General features: G+C 37.7%; 1 protein-coding gene across 2 annotated transcripts in view; it reads left to right on the forward strand.

The window, feature by feature from the left end:
• Positions 1 to 17514, forward strand: part of Cltc (clathrin heavy chain) — a 64340-nt gene extending 46826 nt beyond the window's left edge. Inside the window, exons 18-33 of one of the 2 annotated variants that reach the window (XM_090351134.1) lie at positions 874 to 996; positions 2571 to 2716; positions 3123 to 3306; positions 3595 to 3787; positions 4756 to 4913; positions 5115 to 5279; positions 5377 to 5484; positions 5570 to 5737; positions 6206 to 6355; positions 6441 to 6572; positions 6671 to 6781; positions 8131 to 8301; positions 9138 to 9359; positions 10558 to 10578; positions 14379 to 14454; positions 16494 to 17514. In XM_090351134.1, the coding sequence (XP_090207260.1) occupies positions 874 to 996; positions 2571 to 2716; positions 3123 to 3306; positions 3595 to 3787; positions 4756 to 4913; positions 5115 to 5279; positions 5377 to 5484; positions 5570 to 5737; positions 6206 to 6355; positions 6441 to 6572; positions 6671 to 6781; positions 8131 to 8301; positions 9138 to 9359; positions 10558 to 10578; positions 14379 to 14454; positions 16494 to 16618 (2253 nt within the window). In that variant the 3' untranslated portion in view covers positions 16619 to 17514. The remainder of the gene's footprint in view (positions 1 to 873; positions 997 to 2570; positions 2717 to 3122; positions 3307 to 3594; positions 3788 to 4755; positions 4914 to 5114; positions 5280 to 5376; positions 5485 to 5569; positions 5738 to 6205; positions 6356 to 6440; positions 6573 to 6670; positions 6782 to 8130; positions 8302 to 9137; positions 9360 to 10557; positions 10579 to 14378; positions 14455 to 16493) is intronic. The other variant, XM_090351135.1, reaches the window with a different exon arrangement.
• The last annotated feature ends 3514 nt before the right edge of the window (positions 17515 to 21028 follow it).

The following is a 21028-nucleotide window of genomic DNA, read 5'->3' on the forward strand; positions in this document are numbered from 1 at the left end:
AAATGCTGTGAAATATTTAATATTCTTTTCTTTAAAAAACAAAACCCCAAACTAGTGATGGAAGGATGGGTCAGGTTGTGAAGTACCAGCCAATGAGCAAAACTACACATCAGAAACCCAGTCCAACAAAACAAAAAGATTTTTTTCTTTTTTCGTCAGTCTTGGGGCTTGAACTTAGGGCTTGAACACTGCCCTTGGGCTTTCCTCAAGGCTAGAACTCTGCCACCTGAAACACAGCACTACTTCCAGCTTTTTCTATGTATGTGGTACTGAGAAATCAAGCCCAGGTCTTCATGCATGCTAGGCAAGCACTTTTCCCACGAGGCTAAACTACCCGCCCAAACAAAAAAATTTTAAGTGACTATAAATAACTCTTAAAAGTTCATCCTATACTGGGTGTTCCTGACTCATGCCTATAATCCTAGCTGCTCAGGAGTCTGAGATTTGAGGGTCCTGTTTCAAAGCTAACCAGGGAGGAAAAGACTGTAAGACTCTTTTTTTTTCTTTTTTGCCAGTTATGGGCTTGAGCTCAGGGCCTGAGCACTGTCCTTGGACTTTCTCAAGGTCAGAGCTCTACCACTTGAGCCTCAGCACCACTTCAGGCTTTTTTCTATGTATGTGGTACCGAGGAATTGAACCTCGGTCTTCATGCATGCTAGGCAAGCACTTTAACCACTAGGCCAAACTCCCGGCCCAAGACTGTAAGACTCTTATCTTTAGTTAACCACCAAAAAAACTAGACGTAGAGGTGTGGCTGAAGTGATAAAGCATCACCCTTGAGTGGAAAAAGCTAAGGGACACCTCCCAAGCAAGTCATCCTGTTAAAATATTCTTACTTTTTACCTTGGAATTAATCTTTTGTATCTCAAATAGGTTTGCAATGAGAACTCCCTCTTCAAAAGTCTCTCCCGCTATTTGGTACGTCGAAAGGATCCAGAATTGTGGGGTAGTGTACTACTGGAAAGCAATCCATACAGAAGACCCCTAATTGACCAGGTAAAGTTGGGAAATGTGTTTCACTGTTGAATTATGAATAAAATCTTTTTCATCATATGACTGTAGATAATCGAGTGTATCATTTAACTAAAAGAGAATGCAGTAGAAAGTAACGAAATTAAATCTAGAAACCTTTATATAGAAAGGCTCAGTTCATCATGATTCTAAGGAAGACAGCAAATTAAGCTTTAAGTATTGTTATTAATAATTTAGGCATGACTAAATTTATCAAAAACACAAATTTTGGTGTATTATAAAAATTGGTAAGACTATGCAAAAGCCCAGCTGATAGATGTTAATTTTTATTAGTAAGCATACCTCAGCTGATGAAATGTTTTCTGCTGATAAGAAATTGAAAACGTAGCTGGGTGCCCTGTCTCACGCCTGTAATCCTAGCTACTCAGAAGGCTGAGATCTGAGGATCGAGGTTCGAAGCCAACCTAGGTACTACACTGAAGTCCATGAGACTCTTATCTCCAGTTAACCACCAGAAAATTGGAAGTGGCACTGTGGCTCCAGGGGTAGGGTGGTAGCCTTGAGCTGAAGTGCTATAGGACAATGCCCAGGCCCAGAGTTCAAGCCCCATAACTGGGGAAAAAACAAAAACAAAAAAACCAGTTGAAAACCTTGGGGCTAGGAACATGCCCTAGTGGTAGAGTGCTTGCCTAGCTTTCATGAAGCCATGAGTTTGATTCCCCAAGGACAGTGCCTGGGCCCTGAGTACAAGCCCCAGGACTGGTAATACAAAGTAAAACCCTATTTTGAAAGCCCTAAATATTGATTTTATTACAGTGATTCTTAAATTATATTGATAAAAGTATAACTATGGCATTGGGGCTGGACATGGTTGCTTGTGCTTCTTATTCCAGCTTCTCAGTAGCAATTGGGAGACATTGTATGAGTAGAAAGTTAGACATCTTCAGTTTGCCGGGTGTGGTGGGACATACTTCCAGCTATATGGGAGGACTTGGGTAGGAAAATCCCAGTCTGAAGCCAGCCCTAGGAAAAATGAAAAGTCCTGCTTTAACATTAAAAAAGAACTTGGACTTGTCTAGTAGCAGAGCATCTCACTAGCAAGTGGCAAAGTCCTGGGTTCCAAACCCAAGTGCCTTGAAAAAAGTAAGTACATTTTGAAATGAATAGGTTAAAGGCTATTAATCTTTTATTCCTTTCCTAGGAAGCATTCTAAGGAACATTCCCAAGTAGATACAAAGCTTCCTGGAAAAAATATTCATTGCAGCATCTGAGCACCAGGCAAATAGCCAAAAACAGAGGAATTACTGATTTTATAATTCCACATCTAGGTATTTGAATTATATATAGCCATTAAAGTGATAATGAGTGTTAGTATGGATGATGATTTAGTTAGGGAAAAGAAAAAAGTATATAATTAGGGTGGTTTTTCAACAGAATTAACGTAGTATATATTCATGTTTGCAAGACCTTTAAATAGTAAATTTAAATTTAAAATTCATTGCTTTTTGCCTGCTTGAGGTTTTATAGTCAGAGGCTAATTTATATATTAAAAAATCCACCTTGATTTTCAGTTCATGTTTCATGTATATACTCTCTAGGTTGTACAGACAGCCTTGTCTGAGACTCAGGACCCTGAAGAAGTATCAGTAACTGTCAAGGCTTTTATGACTGCAGACCTTCCTAATGAGCTCATTGAATTGCTGGAGAAAATTGTCCTTGATAACTCTGTATTTAGTGAACACAGGTATGCTCTCAGAGGATTTGTGGGCTCTTTTTTAAAATTATCATTAATTATAGCCTGTCACTTTTGAAGTGAAACAAAGAGAACAAAAATCTCTTGTATTATTCCTTCTGTTCTCACTATAGTCTTTTAAGAAGAATTTATTAACATTGATTTTTACATCATATTTCAAATGACATGTTTAACAAATAAGTATTTAAGAAGGGAATCTCTATATACAATCACTGGCACTTAGATTTTAGAACATAATTAAAATTAAACTGAGGGTTTGTCATATTAATCTATGTAATAAAACATGTCTATATCACTATAGTCTTATACAAAAACTTCTCTATTGACTATTATCCTTCATAATTGATAAATTGATAGAATATTTCAATTAATATTATGTTTTTTTTTTTCCCTGAAGGAATCTGCAGAACCTTCTCATCCTCACTGCAATTAAGGCTGATCGTACACGTGTCATGGAGTATATTAATCGCCTGGATAATTATGATGCCCCAGATATTGCCAATATTGCCATCAGCAATGAGCTATTTGAAGAAGCATTTGCCATTTTCCGGAAGTTTGATGTCAATACTTCAGCAGTGCAGGTATGTCTTGAGATTACCTATATTTTTTTTCCCCCAGAGCTGAGGACTGAACTCAGGGCCTTTCACCTGCCAGGCAAGTGCTCTTCCACTGAGCTAAATCCCCAATGCCAAGATACGTATATCTTTAGTTACTGGCTAAAATGCCTTTTTTTGATTCAAAGAATGCCTTATCCTCTGAGAGTGGGCATAAGTGGTTAGAGCAATGGGAGAACAATAAAATGCTAGTACTCATGTAACTACTTAACATCCATTTTGCTTTAACTTGAATTAAACACTGGTTTGCCACAGGTATTAATTGAACACATTGGAAACTTGGACCGAGCATATGAGTTTGCTGAACGCTGCAATGAACCTGCTGTCTGGAGTCAACTTGCAAAAGCCCAGCTGCAGAAAGGAATGGTGAAAGAAGCCATTGATTCTTACATCAAAGCAGATGATCCTTCGTCCTACATGGAAGTTGTTCAGGCTGCCAATACTAGTGGTATGACTTCTTGCTGTTCCATGTTTGACACTGCACAAGATGGTTAAGCAATAAGTTCTATTTTGAATTGTGTAGGAGTTGAATACCACTTCATTCCTGTGTAAAATTCTAGTCCTCCATCTTTATCCAGATAAGATCGGCTACATTTTGTGAATTTATATTGCCCATGGGGAAGATACTCTGTTTTGTAAGACCCCGAGATTGGAGGCATGGGTCAGGTGGTAGAGTGTAAGACAAAATAAACAAAGCATCAGGTACCAAGCTCGAGCACCAGTCTCACAATAAGAAGAAAAAAAAAATCTTGATTCAGCTGTGATAAGTCTCTATAGGAAAGAACTCAGTTTATTCCGTGATAATAGCATATAATTACAATTTCCATTTATCAGGGTTGTGTGTGAGTGTGTGTGTGTTTGAACTTGGGGCTTGCTGGGAGGTACTTTAACGCCTGGCCATTCCTCAATCATTTATTTGTATTTATCTTTGTAAAAGAAATTAAGCTAGGTGTGGTACACACCTATAATTTTTTTTTGGGGGGGGGAGTGGGTTATGGGACTCTTCAGCTTACCTAGTCTTGAGCAAAATGAAGTTCAGGGACAGTACCCAAGGCCCAGAGTTCAAGCCCCAGGATTGGCAGAGAGGGGTGGGGGGAGAGACTCTCAAGGAGTCCGAGGTCAGCTTATGCTATATAATAAATCTCTCTCTCGGGGCCGGGAGTTTGGCCTAGTGGTTAAAGTGCTTGCTTAGCGTGCATGAAGACCCGGGTTCGATTCCTCGGTACCACATACATAGAAAAAAGCCGGAAGTGGTGCTCAGGCCCTGAGCTCAAGCCCAGGACTGGCCAAAAATAAATAAATAAATAAATAAATAAATCTCTCTGTCTCTCTGTCACACACACACAGCTATTCCCATTTTGTTGGAAAGATTAATTATGTGGTTATTATGTGGACTTTTTTTTATTTCTTCATTAGGAAACTGGGAAGAACTGGTGAAATACTTGCAGATGGCTCGTAAGAAGGCTCGAGAGTCCTATGTGGAGACAGAATTGATATTTGCACTGGCTAAAACAAACCGCCTTTCTGAGTTAGAAGAGTTCATCAATGGGCCAAATAATGCTCATATTCAACAAGTATGTTTCCTGTTCAGACTTTAATCATGTTAAAAAAAAGTAGTTGATTAATTTTATTATTTTAATAGAACCAGTACATTACAAGAATTCCAAGAAAATCACATAGTAATGCTAATTGCACACCGGTTTTAATTTAGGAAAGATGATTAAGCTAAACCTAGTATGTTACTGAAAACAATGCTGTGTGTTATTTACCCCCAGGTTGGTGACCGTTGTTATGATGAAAAAATGTATGATGCTGCTAAGTTGCTGTACAATAATGTTTCTAATTTTGGACGCTTGGCATCTACGCTGGTTCACCTAGGTGAATATCAAGCTGCAGTGGATGGAGCTCGAAAAGCTAACAGTACTCGAACATGGAAAGAGGTACCTAAACATACATTACAACTGCTTATAAATGGTATTTATTCTGATTGGTGTAGCCATTTTTTGCATTGAAATTTACATAACATTTTTATTCTAGGTCTGCTTCGCATGTGTAGATGGGAAAGAATTCCGTCTTGCTCAGATGTGTGGACTTCATATTGTAGTACATGCAGATGAATTAGAGGAACTTATCAACTATTACCAGGTAATGAACACAGGTCTTTTGTTTGAACTGAAACCGTTTGCCACAGATTTTCTCATCTTTAATTGTACTTGTATATTGCTCTTAGGATCGTGGATATTTTGAAGAACTAATAGCCATGTTGGAAGCAGCATTGGGCCTTGAACGAGCTCATATGGGAATGTTTACCGAATTAGCTATTCTGTATTCTAAATTTAAGCCACAGAAAATGAGGGAGCACCTGGAGTTGTTCTGGTCCAGAGTGAATATTCCTAAGGTAACCAACCTTTATCATTGTGAGTGACTTATAGCAAAAGCTAATACTTTAAAATACTGTTTTACCTCTAAGGGCATTGGCTAGAATTAGAGACTTGTCCAAAAGCAGTTAAATGTTTTTGGTGGGGGCTGGGAGAATATTAGAGATTTAGCCTCCATATCTTGCACTTGCTGTACTTTTAGCCCCTTCATACGTTGTTTATTTTTGCATCCTATTTGTGCTTCCCTCTCTAGCTGGGGTATGGCAAGTGTACACCATTGTATCTGCCATTTTATTTACCCATTATCTAGGATAGCAAGCACATGCTAGCGTACCTATCAGTGATTTTGAAATAGGGTCTCATTTGAGATGGAGAATTTTATATGAATGCTGACTTTGAGCCACAGCCCTCTTAACTCTGTCCCAAGTAGCTAGGATTACAGACTTGAGCACTACAACTAGTTAAAGCAGCTGATCTTTCTTATGCAGGTGCTGAGAGCTGCAGAACAAGCACATCTTTGGGCAGAGCTGGTGTTTTTGTATGACAAATATGAAGAATTTGATAATGCCATACTTACCATGATGAATCATCCCACTGATGCATGGAAAGAAGGGCAGTTCAAAGATATCATTACCAGGGTGGGTATCTTCAAAGCTAAAGGCTTTACAAGAGGAATGCTCATTATGAAAAAACTCTGGCTTATAGATTCTTTTCCCATTTTAGGTTGCCAATGTTGAACTGTACTACAGAGCAATACAGTTCTACTTAGAATTCAAGCCTCTTTTGTTAAATGATCTGCTGATGGTGCTGTCTCCACGGTTGGATCACACTCGTGCAGTCAATTATTTCAGCAAGGTGATACTTTAAACTTCATAACAAGGAATGGTGATCTATTTGGGTAACGTGTAACTAGAACTCAGTGTATGGTTTTTAACAAACCCTTTATCTTAAAGGTCAAACAGCTACCACTGGTGAAACCATATTTACGTTCAGTTCAGAACCATAACAACAAATCTGTGAACGAATCGCTGAACAACCTCTTTATTACAGAAGAAGACTATCAGGTAAAACCTCTAGATTCTTTTATAAATATAACCAAACTCAAGTTATTGACTAGGTTATGAAGTTAGAATATTCTTCAATAAAAACATCTGTTATTTAGTCTTACTAATAGTACTGGGAACTAAATTTAGTAAGGTTTTTCAGGATTGATGAATCTGCTAATTAAGTACCAAGTTTAAGAATTTTGTTTAGGTAGATTTTACATATTTTTGTAAAAACAAAAGGTATCTCTTAACATCTAGATTATAGTCAAAGGTCTTTGGTCTTTTCATTAGACTATAAACCATTAATCTATTAACCATTATCTGTTTATTGTTCTTTTTGTCTATTTTTTTTTGCTTGTCTTAAAAGTTGCTCCTGTGAAAGATTTCACATAAAATGATTAGATATGGTTAAACTAGTTGCATTTTTTGCTCCCTCTATCACACAGGCTTATGGAAACTGACATTACAGGCATGTAACTATTACTTACACTCTTCATGAGTCAGATTCAGAATCCATGCTGACCTGTATTACCGAGTAACATCTTGAATTACTATTGAAATTTTTCTTAGCTGTGTATCATAACTCATACCTAGCTACTGTGGAAGCTAAGATCTGACGATTGCTGTTGTCATATGACACCAACCAAGGCATAATTCTGAGACGTAATACCAATTTACTCCTCCTCACCACCACTTCCCCCCCCCCCCCCCCCCGCCGAAAAAAGCCACAATTGAAGCTGTGGTTAAAGAGGTACAGCTCTAGCTTGGCGAAGAAGAAAATTTCTGGGATAGAAGCCAGGCCCTGATATCAAGCCCCATTACAAAAAGAAAGTAAAAATTAAAAAAATCTGCTGGGTGCCGATGTCTCATGCCTGTAATCTTAGTACTTAGGAGGCTGAGATCTAGGATTGAGATTCAAAGCCAGCCCTGGCATTAAAGACCATGAGACTTGTCTCCACTTAACCACCAGAAAACTGAAAGTGATGGTGTGGCTCAAGTCGTAGATCACTAGCCTTGAGCTGAAGAGCTCAAGGACAGTGTCCATGTCCAGAGTTCAAGCCCCATGACCAACAAAATAAATAAAAAATGAAATAAAAAATTTCCAAGAGCTTAAGTTTCTATTAATCCAAGTATGCATTCTCTTAATTTCATAAGCATTCAAGTTGGTTTCAATGCTAGAAGCCTGGGGGAAAATTGTACTTTTATAGATCCCGCCTAATATATTTGAGGACTTTATTATTTAAAGAAACTTGCTTGCACCTAGACTACTCTCTATTGGAGTCTAATATATAAAGAACTGTGGAACATGAATGTAAAGCTTGCAAGATACTGATTGATAAATAGCTTTGTTTTGTTTTGTTTTCAAGGCTCTGCGAACATCAATAGATGCTTATGACAACTTTGACAATATTTCACTTGCTCAGCGTTTGGAAAAACACGAACTCATTGAGTTCAGAAGAATTGCTGCTTATCTCTTCAAAGGCAATAATCGCTGGAAACAGAGCGTAGAGCTGTGCAAGAAAGATAGTCTTTACAAGGTTGGTAAAGTTGATGAGCTGGGATGGTAAAACTGACCCCTCAATAGTGTGCATGTAACAAGTGATTCTGTCCTACAAAGTTTTGTGTATATGAATGTTGACCTTACAGCTCCTTGTTTGAGGAATTTATAATTAAGTCAATGGATTTCTTGAATTTAAGGTGCTGATTAAACCTCTTATTTAAAAAAAAGAAAGAAAGAAAATCAGGGCCAGGAGTTTGGTCTAGTTCTTGCCTAGCATGCACGAAGATCCGGGTTTGATTTCTTAGTACCACATACATAGAAAAGCTGGAAGTGGTACTGTGGCTCAAGTTGTAGAGCACTATCCTTGAGAAAAAGCCCAAGGACAGTGCTCAGGCCCTGAGTTCATGCACAGGACTGCTTCTCCCCCCCCCCAAAAAAAACAAAAAAAATATCAAAGCATAGCCTTTCTCTTTTTCTTTCCGAATCATACCTTATAGAATACCCATCTCCAATTTGAGATTACTCTTCTATTTTGGTTTTGGTCAGTCTTGGGGCTTGATCTGTGGGACTAGGGGCTATCCCTATCTCTTCAGATCAAGGCTAGTGCCCTATCACTTTGAGGCCCAATGCCACTTCCAGTTTTCTGGTGGTTAATTGGAGATAAGCGTCTCATGTACATTTTCATGCCCAGGCTGACTTTGAATCTCAATCCTCACATCTCAGCCGCCCTAGCCTCCCAAGTAGCTAGTATTATAGGCATGAGCAACCAGCACCAGGCCAATTTGAGATCTTTAAGATTCTATTGTATTATTTGTTTTACCAGTTTTACATATTTGGAGTTGAATCTCTAACCTTTATTGTTTCCTGTTACAGGATGCAATGCAGTATGCTTCTGAATCTAAAGATACTGAACTGGCTGAAGAACTCTTACAGTGGTTTTTGCAGGAAGAAAAAAGAGAATGCTTTGGAGCTTGTCTCTTTACCTGTTATGATCTTTTAAGGCCAGATGTTGTCCTGGAAACTGCCTGGAGACACAACATCATGGATTTTGCCATGCCCTATTTCATTCAGGTCATGAAGGAATACTTGACCAAGGTAATGACTCTTTTAAGTATATTCAGAATATCTAAAGTTGAAGATTCAACACGCATATTTAGGTTTTCAAGTTATATATATATACACACGCACGCGCGCGCACGCACACACACACACACTCTTAGTGGACCATAATTCTGTGGAATTCTATGGACATTTTTTATATTAGCTGGCAAATGACTGATTGAAAAGGAAACTCAAAACTTGTCAGAATGTTTACCCTCTATACATTTTTTAGAATGAATAGTAGTCTTATTTCATTGCGTTTTAATACTTAACAGAAAAAAGAGCACCTTAAAATTCCATAACATTTTTCCTACAACAGTATTGGCAGCTTCCCTGTTCTTTGGTTGGTTCCTGACTTAATGTCTTTTCCTGTTTGCTGTGAGGGAGCTTGTATGTATAGATGTATGTAGATATATCTATATATTGAGTATCATGTTAATTTTTACAGTATTTTGGTAGTTCAAACCCAATTTTAAAATGTCATAAGGAGGTTAACCACATGTTTTCTAAAAACACTTTAAACAAGCAAGAATACAATTCACTATTCATTTTAGTGTCCCTTTTGATGGGAATATTTCTACTCACCCTATCCTCTCCTCTGTTATTAGCTTTCCATGTATAACATTTTTAAATGAGTTTAGAGGGTCCATGTCATGAAAGCAAAAAAAAAAAAGCTTACAAGTATTCTCACATCTGATCATTTTAGCATGCCTAAGTAAGGACGGGGGGAGGGGAGGTGGGGGGGAGGAGAGGGCACACTACTAGCAATCCCTAATTGCTAATTATATTCCATTATGTTCAGTTAAAATTTTAAAAGAGTAATATTTCATATGTGAAGTTCAATGTAAGAAAAAGTGTTAATAGCTATATAGATGAGAATAGCATCTCATGCGTAATGCCATCTTTTGAGACCTGGCTCTAAGCTGCTCTTAACCTAAGTGCTGTACAATTTACTAGCTATTAAGCTGCTTTCTTTCACACTGACTTAGCATAAATTCTTCTTCAGTAAGCTCTGAAGTTTAAAAATGATTCTAAATTTTGCTTCCAGTATGCCCTTTATTTTCATCTCTCTTTTACCTTTTTTAGTGGTTAGATGTTTCTCCCCTAAACCTTTGTTGCTGATTCTACCTTTTTATGCTCAATATGGAATTTGATTTTTTTTCTAAGCTGCACCTTCTGAATTCCTTTGCAGGTTGATGCAATAAAGGAAAAGGTGAAAGTTGATTCTTTTCCATCTTTAAGTCTGGAGGACTAAGTCTAAGGAATTTGCATGATTTTTTTTCCTTCCTTTTCTACACTGCTGCTGCTGCTTCCCCTCCCCCAATAAATTTTCACTAAAGCCTCTGCAAGTCTCTTGAAACATAACTACAATAGAGCTGTAGGACATTAGTAGATGTTTGCTACTAATCGGCTAATAGGCTTTAGGAAGGGCAGGAGGCTAATCAGTAGTTGGTTCACAGTCTCTCTTTAATATATTATTAAAAACGGAGCATGGTGAGTTTCAATATTAATTCCAAACTATCAGGAAATTTCTTTTCCCTGTCAGGGTATCTGGACCATAGTAGGACTTTGTTGATCCTTAAAATAAATTAAATCAGCCTCTGGTTTTATTTGTGAGCTTGCCTGACAGTTGTTGAATTTATATATGTATATACATGCCCTAAGAGGCTTTGGGGGTTTGTGTTTTTTTTTTATTGTTGTTTGTTTTTGTTTTTGTTTTTGTTTTGTTTTGGTATTGAAGGACTGTGATCCAGTTTCTGATCTCTTGATTCTTACTAATTTTTTGCTGAAAGTAGATACATGAGATACTAGCTGCTTCCGAAGAGGCTTTCCTCACATTTCTCCAGGTGTCCAGTTCTTATGGTGCTATTCCCTTTTTAAGAGGAATCTAAAAACATTTTCAAGGTTGCTGTAATTGCTGCTAAGTAACAGGAGTGCATTTTTAAAAAGCAACATTCATGTCTACTTCTGTAATAGGCAATCCTCTGAAGTTACCTAAAATTTGTTCTATTACAGATTATGTTAGCTTGACCAAGGAGGCCAAATTTAAGCACCTTCATTGGCTTGTCTCAATCCTATTATAAGTGAAACAAGCTTAAAATTTTTATCTGCTCTTAAATTGTGACTTGAAAAGGGATGGTGGGAAAGTAGAGTTGGAGAAAATTTATAATAACTTGGGTCGGGGCAATGTGCTGGGATTATGTTGAACCAAACCAGAGTCACCATTGGAACTTAGGGCAAACCTGAGTAATTGCATTGTGTGTGAGACCCTTCAGCAGCTAGTAAGCAAGGCAGTTAGAAAGCGTGTGTGTGAAAAACAGGTAATTGAACTGCAGTGTTACGCGTTTTAAATCAAGCATGTTCAAGTCATTGCAATTACATCATACTATGAAACTCTTATAGCATTGCTGTGGGCTGTGTGTGTTTCTTGAGAGCCTGTATAGCACTGATCATCTTCAGATCTCACTTCTTGCTTCAGTACTTTTGCCTTTTTTTCATGCACACATACACCAAAATAACTGACTGCATGTTAACTTTTATTCTGCAGCATATTGCAGTCTTTGTGGAAAAGCCTTTTACATTTTAGTCAATTTTCAGTAGTACAGATGAAATTGAATTCAGTGACATGCTTACTTGTAATTTTTCTCTTTAAATCCAAGGATCAGAAACTTTTGTTACAGCTCTTAACAAAAGCTTGTGTTAAAACAACAGCCTTCTCTGTTTTTCTTTTTTGAACAACCTAAATTGGGTTAGTAGAAACAAATTGGATGTTCCTGTGCCAGAGGCTGTCTGATGATACAAAAATATTTAAATTTTTTTAGTGTAATTTTATTCTTATGAGATCTTTTGTTTTTCCCTATGCCCACCCTGCCTGTCTCTGTGCCCTGGGCATTGTGATAATGCTAGCTCTTCTAAGTCTTTCATGTATTTCTGTAACAAGACTTCTGTGTTCAACATCTGACAGACATTAACTTTTATACACTTGCATTCACTTTACATTGTTTACCTTGAACGTCTAAAAGTGTGTAATGCAGTGATTTTTGGTTGTTTTTCCTTTTCTTAGAAATGACTAGAATATAGGCATCCATGTATTTTTTCTGGATAACTTGTTTCTCCCTCTTGAAAGCTGGCTAGATTAACAAACCTCATCTGACCTTTAAGGGCACAGCTTTACATTGAATTCTTAATTTTTGTTCCAAGTTTGGATGCTAAACAGTAGGTATTTCAAATGTACTTATAGACATGATAATCTTTAATTTGACATTATAATCATGTAGGGCACAAAAAAGGATAGTATGTAAAAGAAAATTTCTCTTCGGGAGACAGAACCACATATATTTCGTCTGAAGGAGTCTTGAACTTAAGCATACTTTTCTCAAACTTTCAGTTCTCTGACAAATTTAGATTAAACTCATGTTGTATTTAGCATGGAAAAACTACGTATGAAACATTGTCCTATGCTTAATGGCTATTTTCACACTGAAAGACTATTAAGTTTCAAATAGAACCCATGCACTGTTTTAACAGTTCTTTTTAACCTGGTTTTTATAACTATTTCACTGGAGTCTGCATGTCTTGTTTCCTCTGCGTGTCCACTGTTTTCCTTTTGAAGAACATGCAGTGAATGCCCTTCAAGCTCACATAGCACAACTTACAACCTTAAAAAACACTTGGAATAGATAACACTAGAACTTGAAACTCTGTCTTATAGTATAAGGATACACTAAGTATAATGCTTTGAGATACCAACTTTTAAATGTAGTTTATTTATTTATTTTTCTAGTCCTAGGGCTTGAACTCAGAGCCTGAGTACTGTCCTTGGGCTTTCTCAAGGCTAGTGCTTTACCACTTGAGCCACAGCACCACTTCTGGCTGGCTTTTTCTATGTATGTGGTACCGAGGAATTGAACCCGGGTCTTCGTGCATGCTAGGCAAGCACTCTACCACTAGGCCAAACTCCCGGTCCTTTTGGTTTTTATTTTATTTATTTATGTATGTATTTTTGTAAATGTAGTTTAAAAGACAAATACAGTATAGTATAAAAGGCAAGGGGAATTATGTGGTATAGGAGATTCTATAGTGCTAAGACCCTGTTGTTACTTTAATCTGCCACAGAATTACACAGTCAAGTTATGCTAGCTCTAGCATGAACTTTGCAGATCACTTCATTCAACCCCTTACGTAGAGGAGGGATTTAGGAACTAATACTACATTTTGCCAAAGTAACACAACTTGTTAATGGGAGGATCTCTCACTAATACACATAGATTCTTTCTCCAAAATTGTGTTTCTCTCTGTTACTATCCACTTTGATTTAGAGTAGCTAGCATGTAATAGCCACTTATTCTTTGTCTTAATTAAAAGCCAAAAAAAAAAAAAAAATCTTGAAAGAAGTCGAACCAAATCGAGCTGTCTTAATCACTTTAAAAAAGCAGCGCTTTGTAGTGTTACAATTTGCAGCCTGACTTTATACCAAAACAACACCAACAACATGAATATGGAGCCACTTGTCTTACACTTCACGCTGTACCTATAAACCAGTACGTACAGAAGCTGTGCACAATTGGCCAAAAAAAAAAAAAGTTTATCCTGCCCAAATGCTTGTTCAGTTATTAGACCCATTTCACTTTTTGAATGTCACTTCCTCTGAGGAGGAAAGTCTTGTCAATCCATGAGTTCATTATTGTCTTCTGTAGGGTGTAAACTTCATTTGACAAAGTGGTTCCTTGTTTTCTCCCTCCCTCAGGCTGCATCCTAGCATGTCCAGTTTTAGCCTGGCGTGAGCTTCTGTGGCATTTATAAATCCCTCCTTCCTGAGGGTTTATAATGACAGTGCTGAAAACTACCTTGACTGAAGTGTGAATACTATTGAATATGAGGGGGCCTGAGAATGTTCTTTTTAGTTTGCTTTGTTTTGACAGAATTTAACATTAAGGCTTTTCCACTTTCTGCCATAAGCCTGAGTTTATAATCCTTTTGAGGTGTTCATTAACATAACTTGTTTTTCTGTAGGTGGATAAATTAGATGCTTCAGAATCACTGAGAAAAGAAGAAGAACAAGCTACAGAGACACAACCCATTGTTTATGGTAATCTTTTGCCTTTTAACCTCAAGGAAATCATTTAGACAAATATTTTGAAACTATTTCCAGTAGAAATATAACAAGCTTCTAATGTGTAAAAGTTTTGCTAAGCTGAAAAAAAAATTAAAACAGGCGTTGGCATTATTCACTAAGGTAAAATAAAAGGAATATCGGGGCCAGGAGTTTGACCTAGTGGTAGAGTGCTTGCCTAGCATGCACGAAGAATGGGTTCAATTCCTCGATACCACATATATTGGGGGGGGGGGAGCCGGAAATGGTGCTGAGGCTCAAGTGATAGAGCTCTAGCCTTGAGAAAGTCCAAGGACAGTGCTCAGGCCCTGAGCTCAAGCCCAGGACTGGCTAAATTAATTAATTAAATAAAAGGAATAGTCCAGGTTACTTAGGACTTGCAAGCAATAGACTAAATTTAACCCTCAGTTCTGCCAAAAGATTAAAAACAAGTAATATGAGTAAAAGTCACATTCTCTTCCCCCTAACCCACTCCAGCCCCACGACTTGGGGCTCAGACTCTGAACTCTTCAGCTCAAGGATACCATCCTACCCTTTGAGCCACAACAGCTAATTGAGATAAGAGTCTCACAGTGCCCAGGCTGGCTTTGAACTGAGATCCTCAGATCTCAGCCTACTGAGTAGCTAGGATTACAGGCATGGGCCACTGTGCCCTGCTAAAGTCACATTTCTTTTCTTTTCTTTTTTTTTTTTGGTGGGCCATGGGGCTTGAACTCTGGGCCTGGGCACTGTCCCTGAGCTCTTCAGCTCAAGGATACCACCGTACCCCTTGAGCAGGATATGGTGGTATCCTTGAGCCACAACCCCACTTCCCTTTTTTAGTGATTAATTGGAGATAAGAACTGATCCTCAGTTTTCAGCCTCCTGAGTAGCTAGGATTACAGGCGTGAGCCACTGAACCCAGCTCTTAAAAGTCACATTTTTTTTTCTTTTTTTTTTTTGTGGGTCATGGGGCCTAAACTCCACCTGGGTGATGCCCCTGAGCTCTTCAGCTCAAGGATACCACGCTACCCTTGAGCCAAGCCCCAATTCCCATTTTCTAGAGGTTAATTGGAGATAAGAGTCTCAGGTCCTTTTGTGCCCGGGCTGGCTTTGAACCTTGGTCCTCAGATCTCAGCCTCCTGCGTAGCTAGGATTACAGGCATGAGCCACAGTGCCCACCTTAAAGTCACATTTCTTATTAGGGACAGAGGATTGGTACTGAGGCTGGTACTGGTACTTGAGCTACAACTCCATTTTTGGCTTTCTGCTGATTTATTGGAGTCTTAGATTTTCCTGCCTTGATCCCAGCCTTCTGAGAGGCTAGAATTGAAGGTGTGAACAACTAGCCTCTAAGTAATAGTGAAGTTCTTTATAGGTCATGTTTTCCTTATAGTCTAAGAAAAAAAAAAAATATATATATATGTGTGTGTGTATATATATATATATATATATATATATAAATGAATGATTTGAGTTGTAGATCGAGTGATAAGAGTGCCTGGCAAGCACAGGCTGAGTTCATCTCTAGTACTCTCACTTCACCCCCCCCCCCAAAAAAAAAACAAAACCCACAAACACATGCACTTTAAAAAAATACTATTGCATTTTACAAGCTAGACTGTTAATGTGGTATTTGATATGTAATTTTCATACCTAAATTAGTGCTGGCTTCTTTGCTATATATACATTGTTCATTACAGTTCATACATTTTTAAATTAAAAAGTTAGATTTAAAAGTTGCATTAAAACATATTGGTTTTTAAGCTAGATTTTCCTATGCTAGTTTTGTTACTAAGTATAATATATAAATATTAATAGGTTAGTTGATAATAATTCTGAATGCCATGTGTTTGTTTATTACTTGATAGAGGTTGTGGTTTTCAACTTAGAACTGTTTAGGCAGGACCTTTCTTAGAGTTACTATTCTCCAAGAATAGTGTATCCAGTTTATTCCAAATTATATTGTTAGAAGGGGGGAAGTACTGTTTTTCCTCTCTCATTACCTCTGCCCCTTCCTCTTTTGTCTTCTTTAGGGCAGCCCCAGCTGATGTTGACAGCAGGACCCAGTGTTGCCGTCCCTCCCCAAGCACCTTTTGGTTATGGTTACACTGCACCACCATATGGCCAACCACAGCCTGGCTTTGGATACAGCATGTGAGATGGAAGCTGATCCCGTAATCTATTTTCGTACTGAAACATTGTCTCTACCCACTTCTCAGTGTATACAAGGGGGAAACAGGCAACTGTGCTCTTGTAACCTTTATTTCATGAAGGACTACCTTTTTTGTTTCTAACTATAAACACTTTGATCGCCTATGTTAAAACCTTATTTCACATTCCGCATCATTTTAGAATTTATTTTCAAAGGGGAATAGTATTCATGTGGGCTTTTTCTTTTCCCCTGCCTCTTTGAAGAATTGTTTAGTATTCAATCTGTGTGAAGAACCTGATTTGCACTCTGTAGTGTTTAAAGAAACAAAGAAACTCTAATATTGAATCTCTTAAATTTAGTGTATGTAAACAGCTTACAATATGTATTGTCTAAGTGCATTTAAATCTCTTACTCGAAGAAGAGCTAAAGCAAAAATACTGGTATGTGACCATGCAAGACTGTCAATGCCACAAAGACAACACTAAATAGTATATCCTCTCTGGGATAGCAGTGCTCTCCAGATTATTTGAAAAATGCATATAGACAACTTGCCTGATTTTTAAATGAACATGAAAGGCCCTTTAACCTATGCAGGTTACCCCATATGCATATAGAAAATGCTAGTGTGTTTTGCTCACTTCATATAAACAGGTGTCCTTTTATGTTGTGCTGTATCCTGTGCTTTTTCTGTGGGACCATTCCATTCAGGAACAAAGCACCATGATTCCACTTTTGTGTGTATTTACTAACCCTTCCCTGAGGTTTGTGTATGTTGGATATTGTGGTGTTTTAGATCACTGAGTGTACAGAAGAGAGAATTCAAACAAAATATTGCTGTTCTTCAGTTTTGTGGAATTTGAAATTACTCCAATTTAAAATAAATTACTGGACTGTGGAAATAACATGTAGAATCGGAGTTTTAATTAAATTCCTCTCAAATCAAACAGTAGTACTGGCAGTTTCATATTGGGTGCCAAGGCAGTCCAAAGAGTATGAGAAATGAAGATTGGGATATATGGAAACTGGACTTTTATCAGGTCATGAGCATTCCTATTAATAAGGGCACATGCAGTAATCCAAAGAATCAGTCAATTCAGTAGTTGGGTACCTATTATTTCAACCAAGTAGCCCTGGTCCTATGGGTTGGGCACAGGGGCTATGTGTGTGGGCCCCAGTTCTGGGTTTGAACTCTGGGCCTGGGTGCTATCCCCGAGAATTTTTGCTCAACGTTATTACCACTCTACCACTTGAGCCACAGCTCCACTTTTCGCTTTGTTGTGATAAATCAGAAGCAGCCTAGGCTGGCTTTGAATTGTCATCTTCAGATGTCAGCCTCAAGAGTAGCTAGGATTATGGGCATGAGTCACTGGTGCCTGGCTTTTCACCTAACTAAATCACAGGTGTTACATTAACTTGAAAGAAAAAGTTTGTGCACGTGTGTGTGTGTGTGTGTGTGAGAGAGAGAGAGATCTTGTAGCCAAGGCAGACCGAAAGCTCATTGTATATTCCAGAGTAGTCCTTCTGTGTTCTTTGATTACAGCTGTGTACAACATATTTTAAAGAGTAGTTAACATGCTATTTCTAATCATGAATTGTAAAGAACCCAAATTATGGGTAGTTTGCTTTTTTTTAAATTGGTTTGTGAATCCAATACTTGTAGCTAGAAAATGTTACATTCATTTTTCCTTAGTCCTCACAACCTACTAATCTTTTATTGCTCTACAACTCTTAGGCACCTTACCACAAATTCTACAGAATAGTACTCCTGTACCTTTCCCTCTTAATTTCTACTTTTTTTTCTCTTAAAATTGTTAGCTGGAAAGTTCATTTTGGTTACAGTAAAAACTTGCTCAAGCCTCACTGTTCCACCTGCATCACTAACACATCAAGAGGGATTTCTTCTCAATAAAGATTTGTTCATCTGTACCTTTCCTGTACTTCTAGAATGATTCTGCTCTATCCTCTAATAGAAACGTGAATTGGCTTATAAGAATTCTCTACAAAAAGCCTGGATTTAACTTATGTGTTACATCCTGTGATGTAACACATCTGTTAATTATCATTAACGGACTAGTGATTTATGTCAGGTTCAAATCCTCAGTGACTTTGTCTTTTCATGTATATGAACACTTACGTACTTTTCAAGTATGTGGTTGGATTTTAGTTGGTTTTGTTTATTTGTTTTTGGCCAGTGTCCCTTCTACCTGTCTCCTAAGTGAAGGGAATTTTAAGTGTGAGCCACCATGCATTGACAGATTACGTTTAAATCACAAAATGCCTAGCCCAAGACTAGGCAGATGAATTGGCAACAAATTATTTTATACTGAGGCTCTTCCCAAATGTTACTCTGACTATACCAAACATGATGGTCTAGGGCAAGAAACTGGAACCAGAAAAGTTTAGAAAAGGTCCTAAAAGTTATTAACTTACTTGAAGTCAGGCAAAGAAAGGGAGGGACTAAATGGAAATTTTTAAAGGGGCAGACAGAATTTCAGTGATCATGTCGGGTATCCCAATTCCTGCCATTATACAAATATTTGACACTCATTAACCACTTTCAGTGTTACTCCTAATAATACCACTGACTTTTCTGTAATTTATTCACATACAGTCTCTTATACTCTCAAATTACTGAAGCGCTCCAGATTCTACATGCATACCTTATGCCATTAGAAATTTAAGTTTAGAAACAGTAATTGAGGGGATTGGGAGTTTGGCCACGAGGTAGAGGGCTAGCCTTGAAAAAAGCCCAAGGACAGTGCCCAGGCCCTGAGTTCATACCCCAGAACTGAGGGAATTGGAGTTTGGCCTAGTGGTAGAGTGCTTGCCTAGCATGCACAAAGCCTGGGTTAGATTCCTTGGTACCATATACATAGAAAGAGCCAGAAGTAGTGCTGTGGCTCCAGCGGCAGACCACTAACCTTGAGAAAAACCCAACCATGCTCAGGCCCCGAGTTCAAGGCCCAAGACTGGCCAAAAAAAAGTAAATGAAATGACCATTAAGCTCACTGCACATTAATGCAGCTTCCCCACCCCCGAATGTTTACACATTTCAAGTTGTACTCGTAAGGAATACAGATGTCTATCACTGAGCTATGTATCCTCTATTTCAGAAAAATCCTTTTAAGTTTGGGGAAGCTTAGAGAGGAAATGCCCAACCAGTTGTTTTCCTTGAAGTGACTGTTTTCATGAAGACATGTATGCCAGTAAACCATAGTTCCAGTTCTTGGAAGTAAAAATGTTAATGAAACTGATTGAGCTCATGTCTCAAACTAATCTTTCCTCCTAAAAAGAGCAGTTTGCTGTTTTTTTACACAGAATTGTTTAGTCGTGGGTCAGTTTTGTTTACTGCTTTATCAAAGATATTAAGTGAAACTACTGTGTACAAGGCAGTGAAGGATACAGATATTTCATTATTACACATGTCAATAGAGAAAAACAAAATATTTTAAGATTATGAAAATAATTTTGACCATCTAACAGAAGAGTCCATGAGCTTTAACAATGAGAACTACAAACACTAAAATATTTCCAGAATTTTTATACTATTTGTACTAGTAAGTCATGACTTACTAGTTTCTTAAACCAGCCACTTGCAGGCCATTCTGCTGCAAATGTGTAGTACTTCTCAATTTGAAGTCATTAATCTGAGGTTAGTTTTAGAAATTAATTGTTCTACTCATGAATTTAGAATTGAGTTCAACTCAGTTACAAATTGTTGCATCATTTTAACTCTAGTATAAACAAGCTGTTTAGAAACAGTTGCTACAGTGGCATCATTCACAGCAGTAATTTTTCCTGTGCTGCCATATGTTAGTGTATTCTAAAATGCACCAAGTATTACAACTTTTGAGACAGGTTGTAATTATCCTTGAGTTCCAATTGGAATTCTTAATACTCCTTAATTTATGACTTCAGAGTACTTGTGTAGTAAACAGCTGAGAGAACACAATTTGGCATGACCTAACAAAATGATCTCAAGCATCATTAGTTCTAAAATACAAAGGAATTCTAGTCTGAAATTACTGTCAGAATCCCCATGGGCTTTCAAGGAAAAGGAATTCTAGCAAGGATACCGTAAAGCTATGTGGTCTGGAGAAGCTGAGCCTTGGTGCATCATTTTGGGCAGCTGGTATTGTAATTACTGGAATTACATCAAATGTGTAAGTGGAATTGTCAAGTTCCTCAAGTTCTTGGGAAATAGTGATAACTATAGTAACTATAATCATTGGTGAAAACTATAATCATTTTATTTATTATAATTTCTTTTGCTTCATTTCCACCTTCTGAAGCCATTCCAAACTTCAATTGCTTCACATTAAGAGAGGAAAATAAAAATTTTTATTGGCTGTAACTTGGAACCACTGCTGAGAACTTTAGGCCAAAGTAGGTCAAGGGAAATAAGTGTTAAAATAC

The sequence above is a fragment of the Megascapheus bottae genome, chromosome 17, assembly GCF_031878675.1.
Source record: "Megascapheus bottae isolate mThoBot1 chromosome 17, mThoBot2.hap1, whole genome shotgun sequence".
Lineage (NCBI taxonomy): Eukaryota > Metazoa > Chordata > Mammalia > Rodentia > Geomyidae > Megascapheus > Megascapheus bottae.